Source organism: Dendroctonus ponderosae, unplaced genomic scaffold (genome assembly GCF_020466585.1).
Source record: "Dendroctonus ponderosae isolate FM_Combo_2020 unplaced genomic scaffold, Dpon_F_20191213v2 Dpon_F_20191213_5, whole genome shotgun sequence".
Classification (NCBI taxonomy): Eukaryota; Metazoa; Arthropoda; class Insecta; order Coleoptera; family Curculionidae; genus Dendroctonus; species Dendroctonus ponderosae.
Genome location: NW_026018715.1, coordinates 4,239,285 through 4,255,709, shown reverse-complemented (window position 1 = coordinate 4,255,709; position 16,425 = coordinate 4,239,285). Strand labels below are relative to the sequence as shown.

General features: G+C 31.1%; 1 protein-coding gene across 2 annotated transcripts in view; it reads left to right on the top strand.

The window, feature by feature from the left end:
- The window catches only part of LOC109546640 (protein Skeletor, isoforms B/C), a 74,810-nt gene extending 59,525 nt beyond the window's left edge, over window positions 1–15,285 (top strand). The window contains exons 4-12 of one of the 2 annotated variants that reach the window (XM_048666709.1): window positions 3,755–3,973; window positions 4,435–4,635; window positions 4,705–4,725; window positions 5,026–5,202; window positions 7,909–8,105; window positions 8,160–8,404; window positions 8,740–8,929; window positions 12,201–12,495; window positions 12,816–15,285. In XM_048666709.1, coding sequence (XP_048522666.1) covers window positions 3,755–3,973; window positions 4,435–4,635; window positions 4,705–4,725; window positions 5,026–5,202; window positions 7,909–8,105; window positions 8,160–8,404; window positions 8,740–8,929; window positions 12,201–12,495; window positions 12,816–12,989 — 1,719 coding nt within the window. In that variant the 3' untranslated portion in view covers window positions 12,990–15,285. The remainder of the gene's footprint in view (window positions 1–3,754; window positions 3,974–4,434; window positions 4,636–4,704; window positions 4,726–5,025; window positions 5,203–7,908; window positions 8,106–8,159; window positions 8,405–8,739; window positions 8,930–12,200; window positions 12,496–12,815) is intronic. The other variant, XM_048666710.1, reaches the window with a different exon arrangement.
- Window positions 15,286–16,425: the final 1,140 nt, after the last annotated feature.

Below are 16,425 nucleotides of genomic sequence, written 5' to 3'. Positions count from 1 at the left end.
TTGTGTTAAACATTATGTTTACGCACTTAGAAAAAAAATTGCTTCGTACGTTTTATTCGGTTCATTATTTCCAATAGCATCAATTCGACTTCAAAACTAAAAAAATATATTTCTTGTAATTTTCCCATATCTAATACATTTTCTACTACGATATATGTTTATGTAACTATGTATTTTGAATCTTCATAGTTTAGTTAATTAGCGGATATTTTGAAAAAGTTTATTATATTTGGTTGAAATAAGACGATTTGGTTCAATGCATAAAATAAGAAAATATTTTATTGAAGCTTCTAATTCAATTCTAATTTGAAATTTGAAATTAGAAAAAAGGGTTTAAAATGAAAAATTTTAATTGGAAAAACGTTTCTGAAAACCCGTTTTGTTATGCAACGAAAAGCCATCTAAAGACGATCTAATTCAAAAAATGGGCGGCTCATAAGTAAAAAAAATTTCAAGATCTCTAAATAAAATACATATTTGTTAAACATTAAACTGCATCTATTTAGGCACGTTAAAATCTATTTTAAACGACTCTTTAAACAATTATCATGTCATTTTAATTGTTCAACCTGAACTCCTCCCACTTTTAACCCTTTTAGTAAATGATTTTTGTGAAAACAAATAAGTTTTTTCGGAAGTCGGAAGATAAACAGAAAACATATTTCTTCATATGAAAATAAGTAATGTGGGGGCATTTTCAATAAATTCAAAAACTTGTCTGTGGTCAACTTAAAATATGTCAATTTACTACAATGATAGGGATCCGATTTGAGTTAGTTCAAAAAAATCCTAGGAATATCGACTTGAACCAAGTATAGATTTCGCAAATAGTAAAAAAAGCAATGTTTTAAATGGCTCCAGACTACTGCAGCTAGCGTCCTCTAGAGTCAACTACAAGTCAAGTAATAAGAAATTTGTAATATTGTAAATAGTAAAACTGTTGTATATTTTTACATTTATGGATCGATCGTTGTGAAGCCAGGAAAGAAAGAAGAAAGTAAAAGGTTGGTTAAATATATATTTAAAAAAATATATTTAGACCTTGAGACCCTGTTCCTCGGAATCTATTAACTTTCGGATCTATTTAACTTTTACCAATTTTTTAAATCAATCGAAAAATCGATATTTTTTAAAACTCCTTGTCTGCGATGCGTTGGAAATATACTTAATTGAAAACTTTATAGAATGAAATCCTTTCAGGCTAAGAAGACGTTATTTTGGGACTTAAAAATAGAGAGTAAAACATTTAAAATGGAAGAATTTTCTTTCCAGCCTCATTTTTTTATGCGAGATATTTTGCTGGTCTCACGTATACGAGTATAACCAAAACGCAGTGGTGTTAAAGCCCTGGCAAATAAACGGGCATTGAACTAATCTGACAAATATACAGCAGCAGCCGGCTACTTAAAACAAATTCTCCAATAACATGGAAAAGGGGGAAAAGCGGGTAGCCATTTTAACAAATGCGTCTATACGCGAGTGCGCCCCGGGCCTCCGGTCGATAGCTGGAAACTGTAACGGCAGCAACTACAGCCAACCTTCTGTTTGCCGGGAACATGGAAATTCAACCCTAAAATACAGTGGCCAAAAGGAGGGGACGTCTTAACGAAACTCATACTATAACTATGCGCCCTCGGGGGGAAACAGTGGGAAAATCAAGACAATTTATATTCCTCGTACTCTCGCCTCGACGTGAAACCTTTTTATAAGTAATGCCGGTAATTAGCTCGTAAATGACCGACCGTAAAGCATTTTGATGTTTTCAACTCAAAATCTCACTAGAACCTATAGGAATATTAAAAAAATTCCTATTTGCATATATATTGCATCATAATTTCTGTAGCTTTTTTTACTTTTGATCTCTTTTGTATAGCTTATTAGCCGTTATACTCACTTGCACCCACACCATAGTTATTAGTTCTTAGCACAAAGACACTTACGAATCTACGCCATTCTAAATGGTTCAGCCATTAAAAACAGATAAGGCTGCTGTATTAACTTTATCCTAAACACGATCATTGCATACCCTCCCATTTTAAAACAAAACTTGACTCAATTGCAGAAACGTTGGCTAGTGATCATCAGGAATTGAAAAACCCTTTTGAACAGTTGTTTCTGTGAACAATTAGCATTCTATATTACTTCATTAATAATTATTTCAATAATAGTTCAAACTGATTTGGTTTCTATTGAAGGAGTTATTTAGCCCCATTTGTTTTCGGTTAGTGAATGTTCTGGTAAGAATGAAGCACTTCCGATAAATGTTCTACAGGGCGGCAAAAAAATGTAAAATTTTCGTTAAGAAAAACCAATATTTTCAGTGCTGACACTAAAAATTTAAAAACAAAGCAAATAGCAAGAAAGGTTTTTTGAATTTTGCGACCATCTCTTCTTTTTGTTGAACCTTTTTGCTCTTTTCCCGATTTGCACGATCTAGCGCTCATGTGGAAGCTAAAACTTCATAGACAACCTAAGATGAAGATTCAATACACAGGGTTGCATGAAAATTGACTCAAATCAGAATTTCCTCTGAAATCTGTGATTCTGGTAGACTTTCAACTAAGATGAAGTTTATTTTCAAATATTTCGTTCATTCATGCAACCATGTATAGTAGAATAATTTTTTCAAGTCAACAGCAAAGTTGTAAGCTACAACAGGAGCCTTAGGTTTTCCTAATCGAATAAAAAGGAAATAATTATTACAGCAAGGCGAAAAAGTTTATTTTTTGAGACCACTCCGTAAATAACCGAGTTGGGAGAAAAATTCGCAAACAGTTTCGAGATATTAGGCCTATCTTAATGTATGTGTCGTTGAAATGGGAGCAATCGTTTTTTTGCCTAACTACGAGCATGTGTAACTTTCAACAATTTTACATTGCTTCTTTTACCACGCTGTAGAAACGTTATCTGCAGCACAATTTTTTGCAAAACTAATCACTGGAAGGAAAATAATCGCACAACCCTTCATACAGAACCCTTCAATAACCCTTCAAACAGAAATCAATTTGCTTGCATCAATCAGAATTTATCAGGTTTGAAAATTCCAAAAAGTCCAGATTTCTCCATTTTACATTTATTTTGTTGACTAGTTTATTTGTATGATTAAAAAGCTAAAATGAGTTTCATTTTAAATTTATTCTTTGAAAGTACCAAGTTGGGGTAGTTTTCGACTGGAGGTAAAAAATAAGAAATAAGTTAGTCAGTACATACTGTTGATTTCCCTTATTGATTACGGCGACGAAAATTTCTTCTTTCTGGAGATATAAGTAATGAYATTTTTTTTTATTTTTAAATRACCCCGACACACTTACTTTTAACAATGTATATATGCAAAATATTTTCCAAATAGCGTAGGAGATCAACATATGAAGTTCAAATAATATCTTGGTAGTATGAGGTTTGAAGTAACAAATACAAAAAAAACAAATATATTGTTACGTACTTGAGTTTTACCGTACATGATTTACACGTGAAGAAACCGAGGAAGAATGTTTTTCTATTCGTTACTAAAAATGTGAAATTTATCATAAAAAAGTACAGATTGTTTATTTCAGAAATGTACAAAACTTATAAATATCTTAACAAATTTCAGTTTTCACATACCGCGCGAATATATAAAATACAGTCTTTAATATTATTTTGTTCGGAGAACTGCACTAATGTTTATCCATTATTTCTTTCTACCTTGTAGCAGTAGTCGACKCAAGACTTATTTTTTTAGCATAAACCTCACTTAAAGTTCAATTTTTTTCAGGTAGATTTTGGGGAGGTATTTATTCCACCGAACTTGGAAGTACCCAAGCCTCGGGTTCTTCCAGAATTTAAGCGACTAGCTCACGGATTGCGCTCGGATAATATCACTATTCTGGATGCCAAAACATTCTACATTCCCAATCTGCATTATGATGGTGCCGGTCCAGACGCTTATTTTTGGGTGGGTAACGGGACGGAACCCACTCCTTTTGGATTCAAGGTACGCGCATTTGATATACCGGTTTATTAAAACCTCATCAAAGCTTTTCTGAACAAACTTTCAAAATTTTGGGAAGTTGTAAAAGTTTTCTGTTTTGCATGGAAAAACTGTTTTACTCAGTAGATTTAATTCCGCAATCTCTCCGTCACTTATATCTGATCTACTATCTACAATCCCTTATAACAGTTTTAGACATAGAACTAATTTAATAAGTTTGTCCCACCATACGATGCAATTTCATACTATTTTGAGAAGAAAAAGATCAGCTCAATGAGATAATGTGTTTTATGGATTACAAATACGATAAAACCAAAGTCGAAGACTAAAAATATTAAACAACTTTCAGTCCAACAAAAATTTTGATTTGGTTTATCAATGTTATATTCACCTTTCAGCAGCTATCAATTCCACCCAGGACAATTCATTTATAATATCAACTAATCTATTACCGGTATCTTTAGGTTCCAAACGAACTTGGATCGTTTGAGCCCTTACGTGGATACCTTGGGGAAGACATAGAAATTCAACTTCCTGGGACAATGACCGTTTACGATATTGATTGGTTAGCTGTTTGGTGTGTAAAGTTTCGACATAACTTTGGCCACGTAATGATTCCGAAGGATCTGGATGTGCCTCCTGCACTTGGCCAGACGAAGATATCGGTAAGTAAACATTTTAGTTCTGTGCAAAATTTCTTGCAAATATACATTTTTCTTACTCTCCAACTGCAGCCTCCTTGGTGGTACAATCCAGTAAGTACCACATATGAATCTACGCAGTCCAATGCGTCTTAGGGTTATTAACTGTAACTAGTCTATAAACTACACCATTTTAATTGTGTTTAAATAAACTAGCTGAAAGAAAAACGATATTTGTTTCTTTCTCGATTTTGTACAGAAAGTTGAACCTATCTAGTGTATATTACCGGGATGACTTAAAAATTCGTTTCACATATTCTAATTTAAATATTATTAACTGTGAATATTCACCACCTTATGCATGCCCCTATTTATTGATGTGTTTTTATTTGATTTTTTTCTTATTCCCTAAAGACGACCACCACCACTGTACCCCCAGCACCCAACAATTGCAGGGAATTTTTAGATAAACGTCTTCAAGTCAGATGGATCATGAAAGGCGACCGAGTGGAGATCACGCTGTCTGCCAGGATTGGGGACGATAAATACATGGCTTTTGGTTTGTCTGGGGATAATAATAAAGCTCAAATGGTAAGTTCGAAGAAAATAGTTCACCTTAATTAGTTGCTCTTGAATTTTTAATTTTGGAGTCGCAATGCGAGTAAAATCTGATGAAATATACATACATTAAAATGTCCGCAATTTTACATAATGTTTGGTAAAACTAGCACATTTTTGCTGACGTATAGAGGATTCCTTTCACTGGAGGTTTGTTCGGGGAATTTCACACAATGCAACACATGGCGCGAAAATAAAATCTTGGAGGTGCATTTGCGTTGTCAGGATTTCAATTACTCGGAATAACATATTTAGGTGCGATTTTACTTAAAAGTTTGGCAAATATTTACGAATCAACATAAACTGACCTTACTGTATTATTAAGTTACTATATACTTATTTACTTATGTATTATTTACTTATATACCTTACTATATTATTGTTCCATTAAAGTGGTCGATTTATAACTTTTGGTTGCAAATTGTGAAACATGCAAATCGTTTTGAACTATTGTATAGTTTCCAAAAGCTTTTGTTAAAGATTTCCCAAGAATTGGATTTGAAGAATTAAAAATGTTGGTCCCTTCAAATTCTTTGATTGACTTTTAATGACTTTTAATTTTCTTGACTTTTAATGGAAAATCCGCAGTAACAAAAAGTTCAAAAGAAACTTATTACAACCAGTTTATTCCATTTACTCCAGGGCTTTCGGATAATATTAAGCGAGTAAGTAGCAAATTCAATATTAGAACTATATTCAGAACTGAACATACAATTCGAAAACAAATTTCGAAAACAAAACCTTCCGACAAAATTCAAAGACACAAAACAAAGTGTTTACAAAGTCCCTTGCGAAGACAATGCATTTTATATACGAGCAACATCATCACCATTAAAATAAATAATTAAAGAACACATGCGGAAAAACATCACAACTATATCAACATGAATTTGATTGATAATTGCCACACAACTAAATGGAATGTTTTATCAACTTTTAAATAAACAAATATCAAATAAATAAGCGAGAAAAAAGCGTGAAATTTAGAAAAGTAAATTTTATTTAATAAATCAAGATAATTGTGATACCGTATATTCATTTAATTTAAGCTCAAACGATTTCTTATGCAGAAGGCTGAAGAAGAACAAAGGAACATCCTCATAAATAAAAATTTACCAAAATTCTTAATTAAGTCAGTCAAATTAAGCCAAAGTAAAAAAACTGACAATTTGTACAAATGAAAACTCCAAGCGAATTTTTACTGCTTTCTATCAACAAATTATTAACTTACTCTCTTAAGGTTGGTGATACAGACTAAATAATTCTAACAATACACCTACTTCTAACGGTATGTACACTTTCTATGCAAAAATGCTGAAGTTTGCTAAAATATTTCATCCGAAACGTTGGTCCAAGGTCCAAATGGTGGTTCATTTTCCGTCACTATCTTTAATTACCGATAAACCCAAGAATCAAAATAAGCATCTTTTTTAATTACCATCACGGTCACTAATAAACCGGAACATCATTTAAATTAAGTACTTCGGTAGACAAAAACCTTCCGAATTTTGGATTCCTATGTTTTGTTACCAAAATTCAAAGTAAGTGGTTAAGTTATTGTGCATTACGCAGTACTAGCTTAGTACCGTTAAATTATTCGTATTATTTATCTCGTAGGTATTCAAATTCAAATTTATTAAACGGAAAAAATCCATGGCGAATTATACAATGCGTATAAAAATATTAAAATACAATAAAAATTAGCATATAACAATAACAGATAAATAATCAATAAATAAATTACATGGGTACTTTCAGCTTTAGTTCGGTCTTAAATGCTACCAATAAAAAATTAAAAAATGACAAATCTAAATTGTTAGCAGTCCCGCATACTCTGTCGATAATCATAAAGTGACTGTAATTGGTGTCATGAGTTGCCAAGTAAAATATAGATAGACTTCTGACCGTTCTCTTAGAACATGGAAATTCAATTTACTGAGCAAATAAGGGCAATTTATATGGTAGTTTTAATTAATGGTAGTTTAATAATTTAAATTAATTTAAATAAAAATATCATTTCACTTTCCAATCTTCTATGTTCAAGCGTTTGAATTTCTAATTGATCTCGTAATTGTTGGTAGACCAAATCATCTAAAGGTATAGATGCCTTGTAGGCGCAGTATCTTAGAAATTTATTTTGAATACTTTCTATCTTATTTATATGTACATGATAACTAGGCGACCATACAATATTGGCATACTCCAAGATACTCCTGATACAAGACATATACACAACTTTTATACATTTAACACTTCTGAAGTCTTTAGTTGTTCGTTTAACATATCCCAACATTTGTAAGGCTCTATTTTTGGTAATATCAATGTGGTAATTAAATGAAATCTTAGCATCAAAGTACACACCCAAATCCACATTATTATACAATTCACGGATTCCACTTCAACTTGTTTTATCATATATGGAAATAAAACTATCTATCTATTAGTAGGTAAACCCCCCCTAAGCTATATCAACAATAATTCCTTTAAATGATCGTATTTAAGCGCCAATAAAGAATTACGATTATTTGCTCTAATTTTGTAAATGTTTGCCAACATCGTCAAATTGACCTCAATAAACTTAGATGTATCCATTTTGTACTCATATCTACATCTTTTGCTCTTTCGTCCACATTTTAGGACTCTAGGGTTCTTTACGCTGATTATTTCCATTATTTACAGATTGGAGCAGATATAACAGTGGTTTTCTTTGACAAAGATTTAAGATCCTTCCGAGCAGAGGATTACTACATATCACATTTATCGCAATGCGATGGGAAATCTGGGGTTTGTCCTGATGAGCGTATAGGAGGGAGAAATGATGTGTCAGTGCTGCATGGCGATCGAACTAATGGTGTGCTTACCATCAAATACAGCAAGTGAGTAAAACCTGCGATTTCTTTCTTAAGTATAAGAGATTTTGCTTATTTTAGACCTTTACACACAAATGAAGCGATTAATGATCGACCGATACCAGAAAGTGATCCAGTAAGTGTGATAGCGGCTTTTGGACCCTTGAATAATCGAACAGAAGCGAACGCTCACACTAGAAAAGATAGAACTGATACGGATTCGCAAATTAATTTCAGCGATTTGAATGATAATCAATGCACTTTGACTGTAGAGAATTTACCGCCTGAAGATGGAATTTTGTCCTGGCCTCCGGCAAAAATAATTGGTGAGTAATCTAGTGCATGGATAAAATAAAATAATAAAAAAAGCTTAATCACTATTAAACAAATCGATCATTCAAACATTGAATTACGCAATTAAAGTTAAATGATTATTTTTAAATCTACAATGACACTTTTTCCGACTATCCGTCATTTATTCAGTTCAGTAGTCTTTTTCGGAAAGTATTCTCGAACTCACGATTTAAGATGAAACTTAGAGCTTCTTAGCAACTAACTAGGAATTATAATTATTGTCAATTCTTTGAAATCAGTCATAGAAAATTCGTAATCTACATTTAGATTATTATCGATTGATAAATTTGTTCACATATTTCTCTAGGTGAAAACACGTTCTATGTGAAAATTGGACCAACTGGAGGTGCCAAAGGTTACTCAAAAATAACAGGCTTGCCATCGTGGGGAACGTGTTACTATATAAACGATTTGTTAATTCCTGAGCTGTTTGTAGAACGAGGCCAAACTTATAGATTTGTAGTGGAAACTGGGGAATCACAAACAAATCCTGCAAGGTACCTAATGCAAGTTTTAATTAGATAATCCACTAATCTGATTGTGTTAAAAATGACAATTTTCCAAAAACATATTCCAAGGGCGATGTGAGTAATATTTGTCATAAATGAGCGGATAAAATGAAGATAGGAAGATCAAATATGCATATGTGCACATACGATTCACGATTTAATTAAATGTTTTCACATAGGATAAATATGAATTTTTGGAAGTAAGAATTTGGCGCAAAATACATTATTGACCCAACCGTGATCATTTTATATTTCAATCGAGTTTTCCAAAATTCTGTATTATGAACTTAACTAACTGAATTCTCTAGTGAGCAGATTTGCGTTCAAGCAAAATATATAAGCATTTCATCTAACAACCAAGTATGAAAACCCATACAAAAAACACTAAAAACATGTTAAGAGATCTGTGGATAAACTAAAATATGGGATAACTAAAATAACGTTTAATTTGAAACGATACTGTCAATTATTAATTAACATTTCTCAATTATTTGAAACTAATGACCCATAAGCAAATTGATCTTTTTTTCGATTATTTCCTTCTACGCTTAAAACACGTTTCAAAAACTCCTGAGGAGAGTTGTCAACATTCATCTACCTATCAGGGTGTCCAGAAATTAGGTGGCCAAACTGAAATAGTGAAATCTGCTCTCAAAAATAATATTAATTTTTCAAATGAACATGTATCGAAAAATGCTTCCTAACGGAGAATCACCTTCTTGAAGAGGGTCCCAGTAGTAGGGTTTTTTGCAAATTATTTCTAAACGATTGAACTTCAAAACGTAAATCTTTGGAACTGTATTAATTTTGATACGCTGGGTACAGGTACAAAAAAACTCTAGCTTTTTCTGAAACTATAAATCAATCTTTTTTCTACAAATTGAGAAAATCTGAAGTATTTTAAGAAGAAAGTGTACTCTTCATTTACTTCGCTTTTAGCATTAAAAAAAATACCTTTTACCTGGTTTAGTAACGCGACAAGCAAACACAGTAGCCAACTTAAAGACTATCTGGGTCTGACATCAAATATTTCAGAATTTTCTTTTCTGTTGTAGATATCCAATACCCTACAATATGAACTATATACTTATTTAAAAAATATGAGGAAAATGATACCAACGGGCCATATACCGTATAATATACAATATGTATATTACAGCATTCTACATCATATACTATTCTACTGTATAAAAAAATAAGTTCTGGATTGATTGCATGTTTCTAAAACACTCTCTATTATTGAAAACCGTGTAGGAATGTGATGCTTACATCTCCAACTTGCGTTAAAAAGCTGTCCCTGCAAACGAGTAATTATTAATGTTAATTAAACTCTTATTTAATTAAATCTAACTGAAATGCAAGATTGGTACGCCCTGTATGTTGATAAATTAAAATATAATTGAAACTCTCTGATTTTGAAACTATTGCAATTGAAGTAAAATTGAAGTGAAATTCTACTAATTTTCCGAGTTAAATCTAAATAATATTTTGCATAATCTGGAGGTGTATGACACACCCGTTCATCTTTAGTTCAATTTTAGTTAGCTCTATATTGATCAAAAAATTTTATTTGTATATTTGCTGCGATCCATAAAACAACTTATCAATTTATTTGTACTAAGTTCATAAAAGTTTATAGTTCGTTATATTTTTTCCATAATAGAAGCACATATGACACACCGATTTTTACAATGATATTGCCATATTATCTTTCTAAATGAAAGTAGCAAATATATGTTACGTAAGTTTGTTAGTTAAACTTCGAGAAGAGTAAATCTCACAAAACATGCAAATTATATTATGTTTAATGTATCCTTATATACAGGGTGTTTTCTGATAACTTGACTCCGTTAGATCAGTTAGTTAAAAAAAAAAATTAAGTTGTAAATACAAAAGTTGCCCATTATTACTCAGCTATTCAAAATCTGCAAATTAAAATAAAAAAATTGGAGACGTAAATGTCAAAATTTGTCAATTTTTTTTAATGGAACACTGGGTAACACAATTGTATTTTAAGACAGATTGATACAATAAATTTTCCTGATTTCCAAAAAATATATATATTTCAAAATCATGTAGAAATTAATGTTATTTATTGCTACTATAGCTTACATTTTTTTAAATAAAAACACTTAGATTAAAATCGGTAAAATTCTATATTTTATTTAAGTTTAATCTTCATTAATAAATGTTGCTCTTCTGCTTGCTCCTTCTAATATTTGCCTTTGGGAAAATTGATTTCTACATTATTTTCCTTTGTTTTGGTAGAATACACACAGAATATCACATTGTTCATGGTACTGATAAGGCTTAGATATAGATGCATGTATGTAATAGTAATAATTCTCTAGGCGTAACGAGTGCTTCAAATTTCAGTCAAGTGATTTCTACACTATTTTGATTTTGACTATTTATACAACTTATGAGGTAAACCCTGTATGTTAAAAACGATGTTTTCAAATGTTCAATGTGCATTTTCTATTCCTTCTGTCATAGCATTGTCATTCCGGATTACTTCTTGCCGTTTTCTAGGCAAGTGGTTTTCTAGGTTTCTCGTCTTTGCTTTCCAGTGGACGTCAAACGTGTAACATTTCGTTAAATTGTAGTATTTATACATTTACTTAATGATTCTAATAAGCTGCTTTTACTGTGTTCTTCATGCTCGTATTTTTTATTGCAATTAGTTTTTGATTTCTGTTTTGTTTTGTAAATCAATGTACTCTTCCTTAATCGCTGTTATTTTAGTTTTTAAACCAGTTAATTATTTACACTATTATTTCATTTCTTCTTCCAGATCTTTTCTGTTCTGTGCTGTTCTGTGATCTTTCACTTCTCTTGTATTTGAATTTTAAGAAACGTCTTCAATAGCGAATTTTCACCAAAGTTTTATTTTAGGTATTTATTTGTGAAAGTGGTTATGTCAAGTTTATAAGTGAGTGTCGCTTATTCAACAGATCAGAATAAATGTATACAAGATTTTTTAGATGAGTTTCTAAAAGCCGATCTGACACGCTAAATCTTTCTTTGCTATTAAAACTTGTCTAGTAGATCCAAATCGGGTGATAATAGAGGCCAAATTTAAAGTATCTGTCTTCGAAAACGACGATTTCTCAGGGACAATTTAACACTAGAGCTTCTAACGCATACAAATAAGAAATATTCATCTGTTAAACGATACGGACAAGCCCTTATGGAAAGTCTTGAAATTCGTTTCGTTTAGTTAAACTCGCGTAATAAAATTATCTTTCTGGTGTTGTAGATTTCACCCTTTATACATCAGCGATTCAAGCATTGGAGGTTTTAAACAACTGAATGAAGAACAGCAAAGGCAGCAACGAATATATGCTGGAATTGACTATGATTCTAATGGAGAACCTTTTCCCATTGCAACAGGAAGATATTGCGAATGGGCTCATAAGAGCATTGATCGAGCCTTGGAATCTGATACTTTTGAAAACTACAAAGCGACGCTCAGGTTGGAATGCGATGATGGGCAAGCAACTTTTTTCAATTGGACAGTGCCAATGGATGCTCCAGATACATTGTATTATCAAGTAGGTATTTCATATTGGAAAATTCAGCAGATTTATTAATTGTTCTGCAAATAATGTGTAATAATGCAAATTTAATATAATTTAGAAAGTAATTCAAATCGTGAAGTGTGTCAATTAGGCCATCCATTAACTATAAAATTGATAATTTTTTACACAAGCGACACATTTGAATACATCCTACAAAATTGTTCTTATACGTAGACTGAAATGGGAATTATAAAAGACATTATCGCATTTTCTAATGCAAAACTTGTAAAACTTTTAGAATAAGTCGTTTAATTCATTTTTCATTATCATTTTGAAATACTTAACTATTTCAGTGTTACGTTCATCAAAATTTGGGATGGAAAATTCGAGTGGTGGACCCAGGTTACATATCGCAACAAAACGGGGAAAATGTGACTGCTGGAGCATCCATATCGATACCAACTGAAACTCTGTCAGTTTACCTAATGACAATAATACTTCAGACAATAATTATCTGGCAACTATAGAATATTTTGCATATTTTACAAATTTAGACTAAATGACTTTAAACCTTACTGACAATAAGTGGATGGAATTCCACGTAATACTGCACGTTTTATTTTCTCTGTCAAGCGCACAATAATCTTTTTGTACTTTTGTGAAATGCCTGTTAAATTCTTATAGTAGAATTTGACAATATTTATTATTTGATGAGAGATTTACATCCTGCAGAAATTAAAATGACAAAATGTTGCCATTCTACTTTTCTAATTGTTAGATTTGGCTCTGGCTGAACATTTTAAACGGCAAATTACTGTTCATTTTTAGTTGATATCGTAACATATCACACCAAGAAAATAAAGTAATTCGTAATCGATTAGACTTTAAGATGAATACTCTCTTTTAATCTTTGTAATAACATGTCAATTTTTTATACTTAAATTTTATGAATTTTAGACAAAACGTTATTTCGTCGGCGTTTCATCCACTATCGACACCATTTGTAAGCAAAAGGAGAATTTTTAATACCTTCCAGAAGGAATACCGGTTTCCGATACGCATAATTTCTACAAAATGGTTTTATAATTAAAAACACATTAAACAAAATGCCCTTTGCCATAGAATATGTTCCAAATTTCAAAATTACTTTCGATATTCACTTTTAATGACAGTAACATAACTCGGATTGATCGTAGGTGGGTGAAGCGCCTTAATTAAACTTAGCTGAACTATTAAATAACTTAAATCGATATTACAGAGGAAGATCCTCCTTATTCTCTGAAATTAATTTCAGTGACAAAAAATAAATTTGAATTATAACAATATTACCAATAATGGGGTTCTGCTTGTGTAATAAATCGACATATTAAACTTTGTACATACATGTGTTATTAACTCATAAACATTGTTCAAGAATACCACAAATGTTACAAGGAAAGTATATTTTTACTGAACGATTGAACGGAAAATATACGGTGTCTGCGAAAACTGCAACTAGTCTGTCAACTCTAGATTGGCGAATCAGACATGTTGACAAACATGTAACTCTTATCATACCTCTGTTAATTTGTACTTTATTACACTTATTTATTTACTATACCATGTGACCGAGCTTACGCTTTAAAAAACTGTTTCTTACACTTGTCTCCACATTCGTTCGTGATTTGGACGAGTATACGGGGTTGAAATACTACAGATTTTTAAGTAAATACGGTATAAAATCTTAAAAATAATGGTTGGCGGTTGGTGCAGTCCGTTCTTGCTTTCCAGATTTTTTGCTCAGTATAAAAAAAATTTATATCAATTATTAGCTGAAATTTACTAATGGCGATATTTGATTTTGCTGACAGACATTAAAGAACGCATATCCTTAAGCCCAAGTACGTTAACTAACTTACATACTAAATAATACCTTGGAATGTCTTGAAATTAAAAAACAGTATGCTTCTTTAAGTTGAACTCCGAGGCAACATGCACAAGACGTCAAAATTTCAAAGTTTAAAGAGACTAATAAAAGTTCTATTATTTTTCCGCAATAAGCATAAAGTTAGCAAATTACCTCACTATTTCAATATACTTTTCAATGGTGAATGAATAATGTTTCAAATGTGACTCTACGTCTTTATGATTTGATCCATATTGTTTTACTCCGGTCATTTTTGCGAGGAAGAGGATATCAAAGAATGGAAATTTTTACTTAATTCAGATTTTCAAGTCGTTCAATGTGCAAACCAAAAAATTGTATTTTCTAGCATCAAATATAAGATGGAAATGTCTACTACTCCCTTCCATCTTCTTCAAGTATCTCGACTCGATCGAAATTAGGAACAATCGAATGGAAGCGTTTTTGTTAGCAATTTTTTACGTTAGTAAGAAAAAGTTTTAAAAAGGATCTGACTAGAATAGCTTCGATTATTATATTGAGTTCAAGTCTGGCTGTTGAACAGTGTTTGAAAACTTTCTGCCGATTGAATTTTTATTATTTTATATATGAACTTCCAGATACATTTTGGTATTCATGAATATGTAGTGATAGATATTTAAATAAATAATCAGATGGGTATGTCAAATAATAGCCATATCTTGACAATAAATAGGTATGTATTTCATAAGCTTTAAAAGTCGATCGCTTCTACATAATTATAAAGATGTTAACGATTTCAAACACAAAAAATCTTTCTTGGGCATTACAAATTTTATATATATTGGATATGCGCTGGCAACCAGTCTAGGTAAAAGCTTACCTTACTTTGTTTTTAAAAAATAATTGCACTTTTTAATTATTTTAAACAAGTACTTATAGGAAAGAATTAATTTGATCACTTTATTAAAAAGCTGAAACACAATTTACTTTATTTAGATTAAAAAACTTCAAAATCATTTTTTTCTCGAAAATGCCTGTAAGAGTTAAGAGCATTTTGGCAGCTTAAATGATTTATATCGTTCTTGCAAAGTAAGGTAACTTTAGTAAATTCCTATCGAATTTAATTTGTACGTTCAAACAAGACAATACTATCATGCATGTAGGATATAGAAATGTCTAACTTGACAATAAGTCGCATAATAATTAAACAATAAAACTAAGACAATAAGATTTGTACAATATTTTTTAACATATTTAATATTTATACACTCACATTTTATGTGTTGTAGTACATTATTATGTGTGTTTTTTCTAAAGCCTTTTAGAAGTGGAGGACAATACCTAAACTAATCCTGATAAGTTAAAGAGGACAGTAGTCTAGTTATAAAGGTTTTCTTATTTTATGACTAAAATATGAGGCCTTATATCCGTTTTGCATTATCATTAATCAAGCTTAGATCTATTTAACTAGAAGAGTTTGCTTATTTAAAGTGCAGTTATGATGCTTGAACCTTATCCATAATTTAATATACCGACGTTAGAAAACGTAGTTTTTATTATTTCTCTGACTGAAGAGTTTTCAATTGAAATAAGTACAGAAAAATGTTATTTGATTTACATAAATCAATAAATATAAATCCTTTAAAGGTTTTTTAAAAATGTAAATAGGGTTTGACTATTATTGTACTGATATTTCAAAACCATTTTCTTTCCTCAATGAAAATATCTGCGAAAAAAATGTTCACAATTTTTTCGGAAATATTAAAATTTATAGTGACTTAGAACGCATGTTTATTTTAGTCAATACGCTTCTTGGTCATAAAATAAGAAAATATGTTACTTGCTTTAGGGAGGTGACATTTAGGAACAGTCTGTACATTTTGAAGATGATGCTGAATTAATTTCAGTCTAATAATAATTACGTCACGCCATATAAAAGAAAATCAGAAAATTTACCGACTTACTTACAAATATCTTCCCTGCAAGCATTTTAAGAAATTACGCAATGTGTATAGTACGGATACTGAAATAAAATCATAAATAATGAAAGTTATTAATTTGAAATTCATTTAAATGTACTTGTGGAATATTTTTTTATT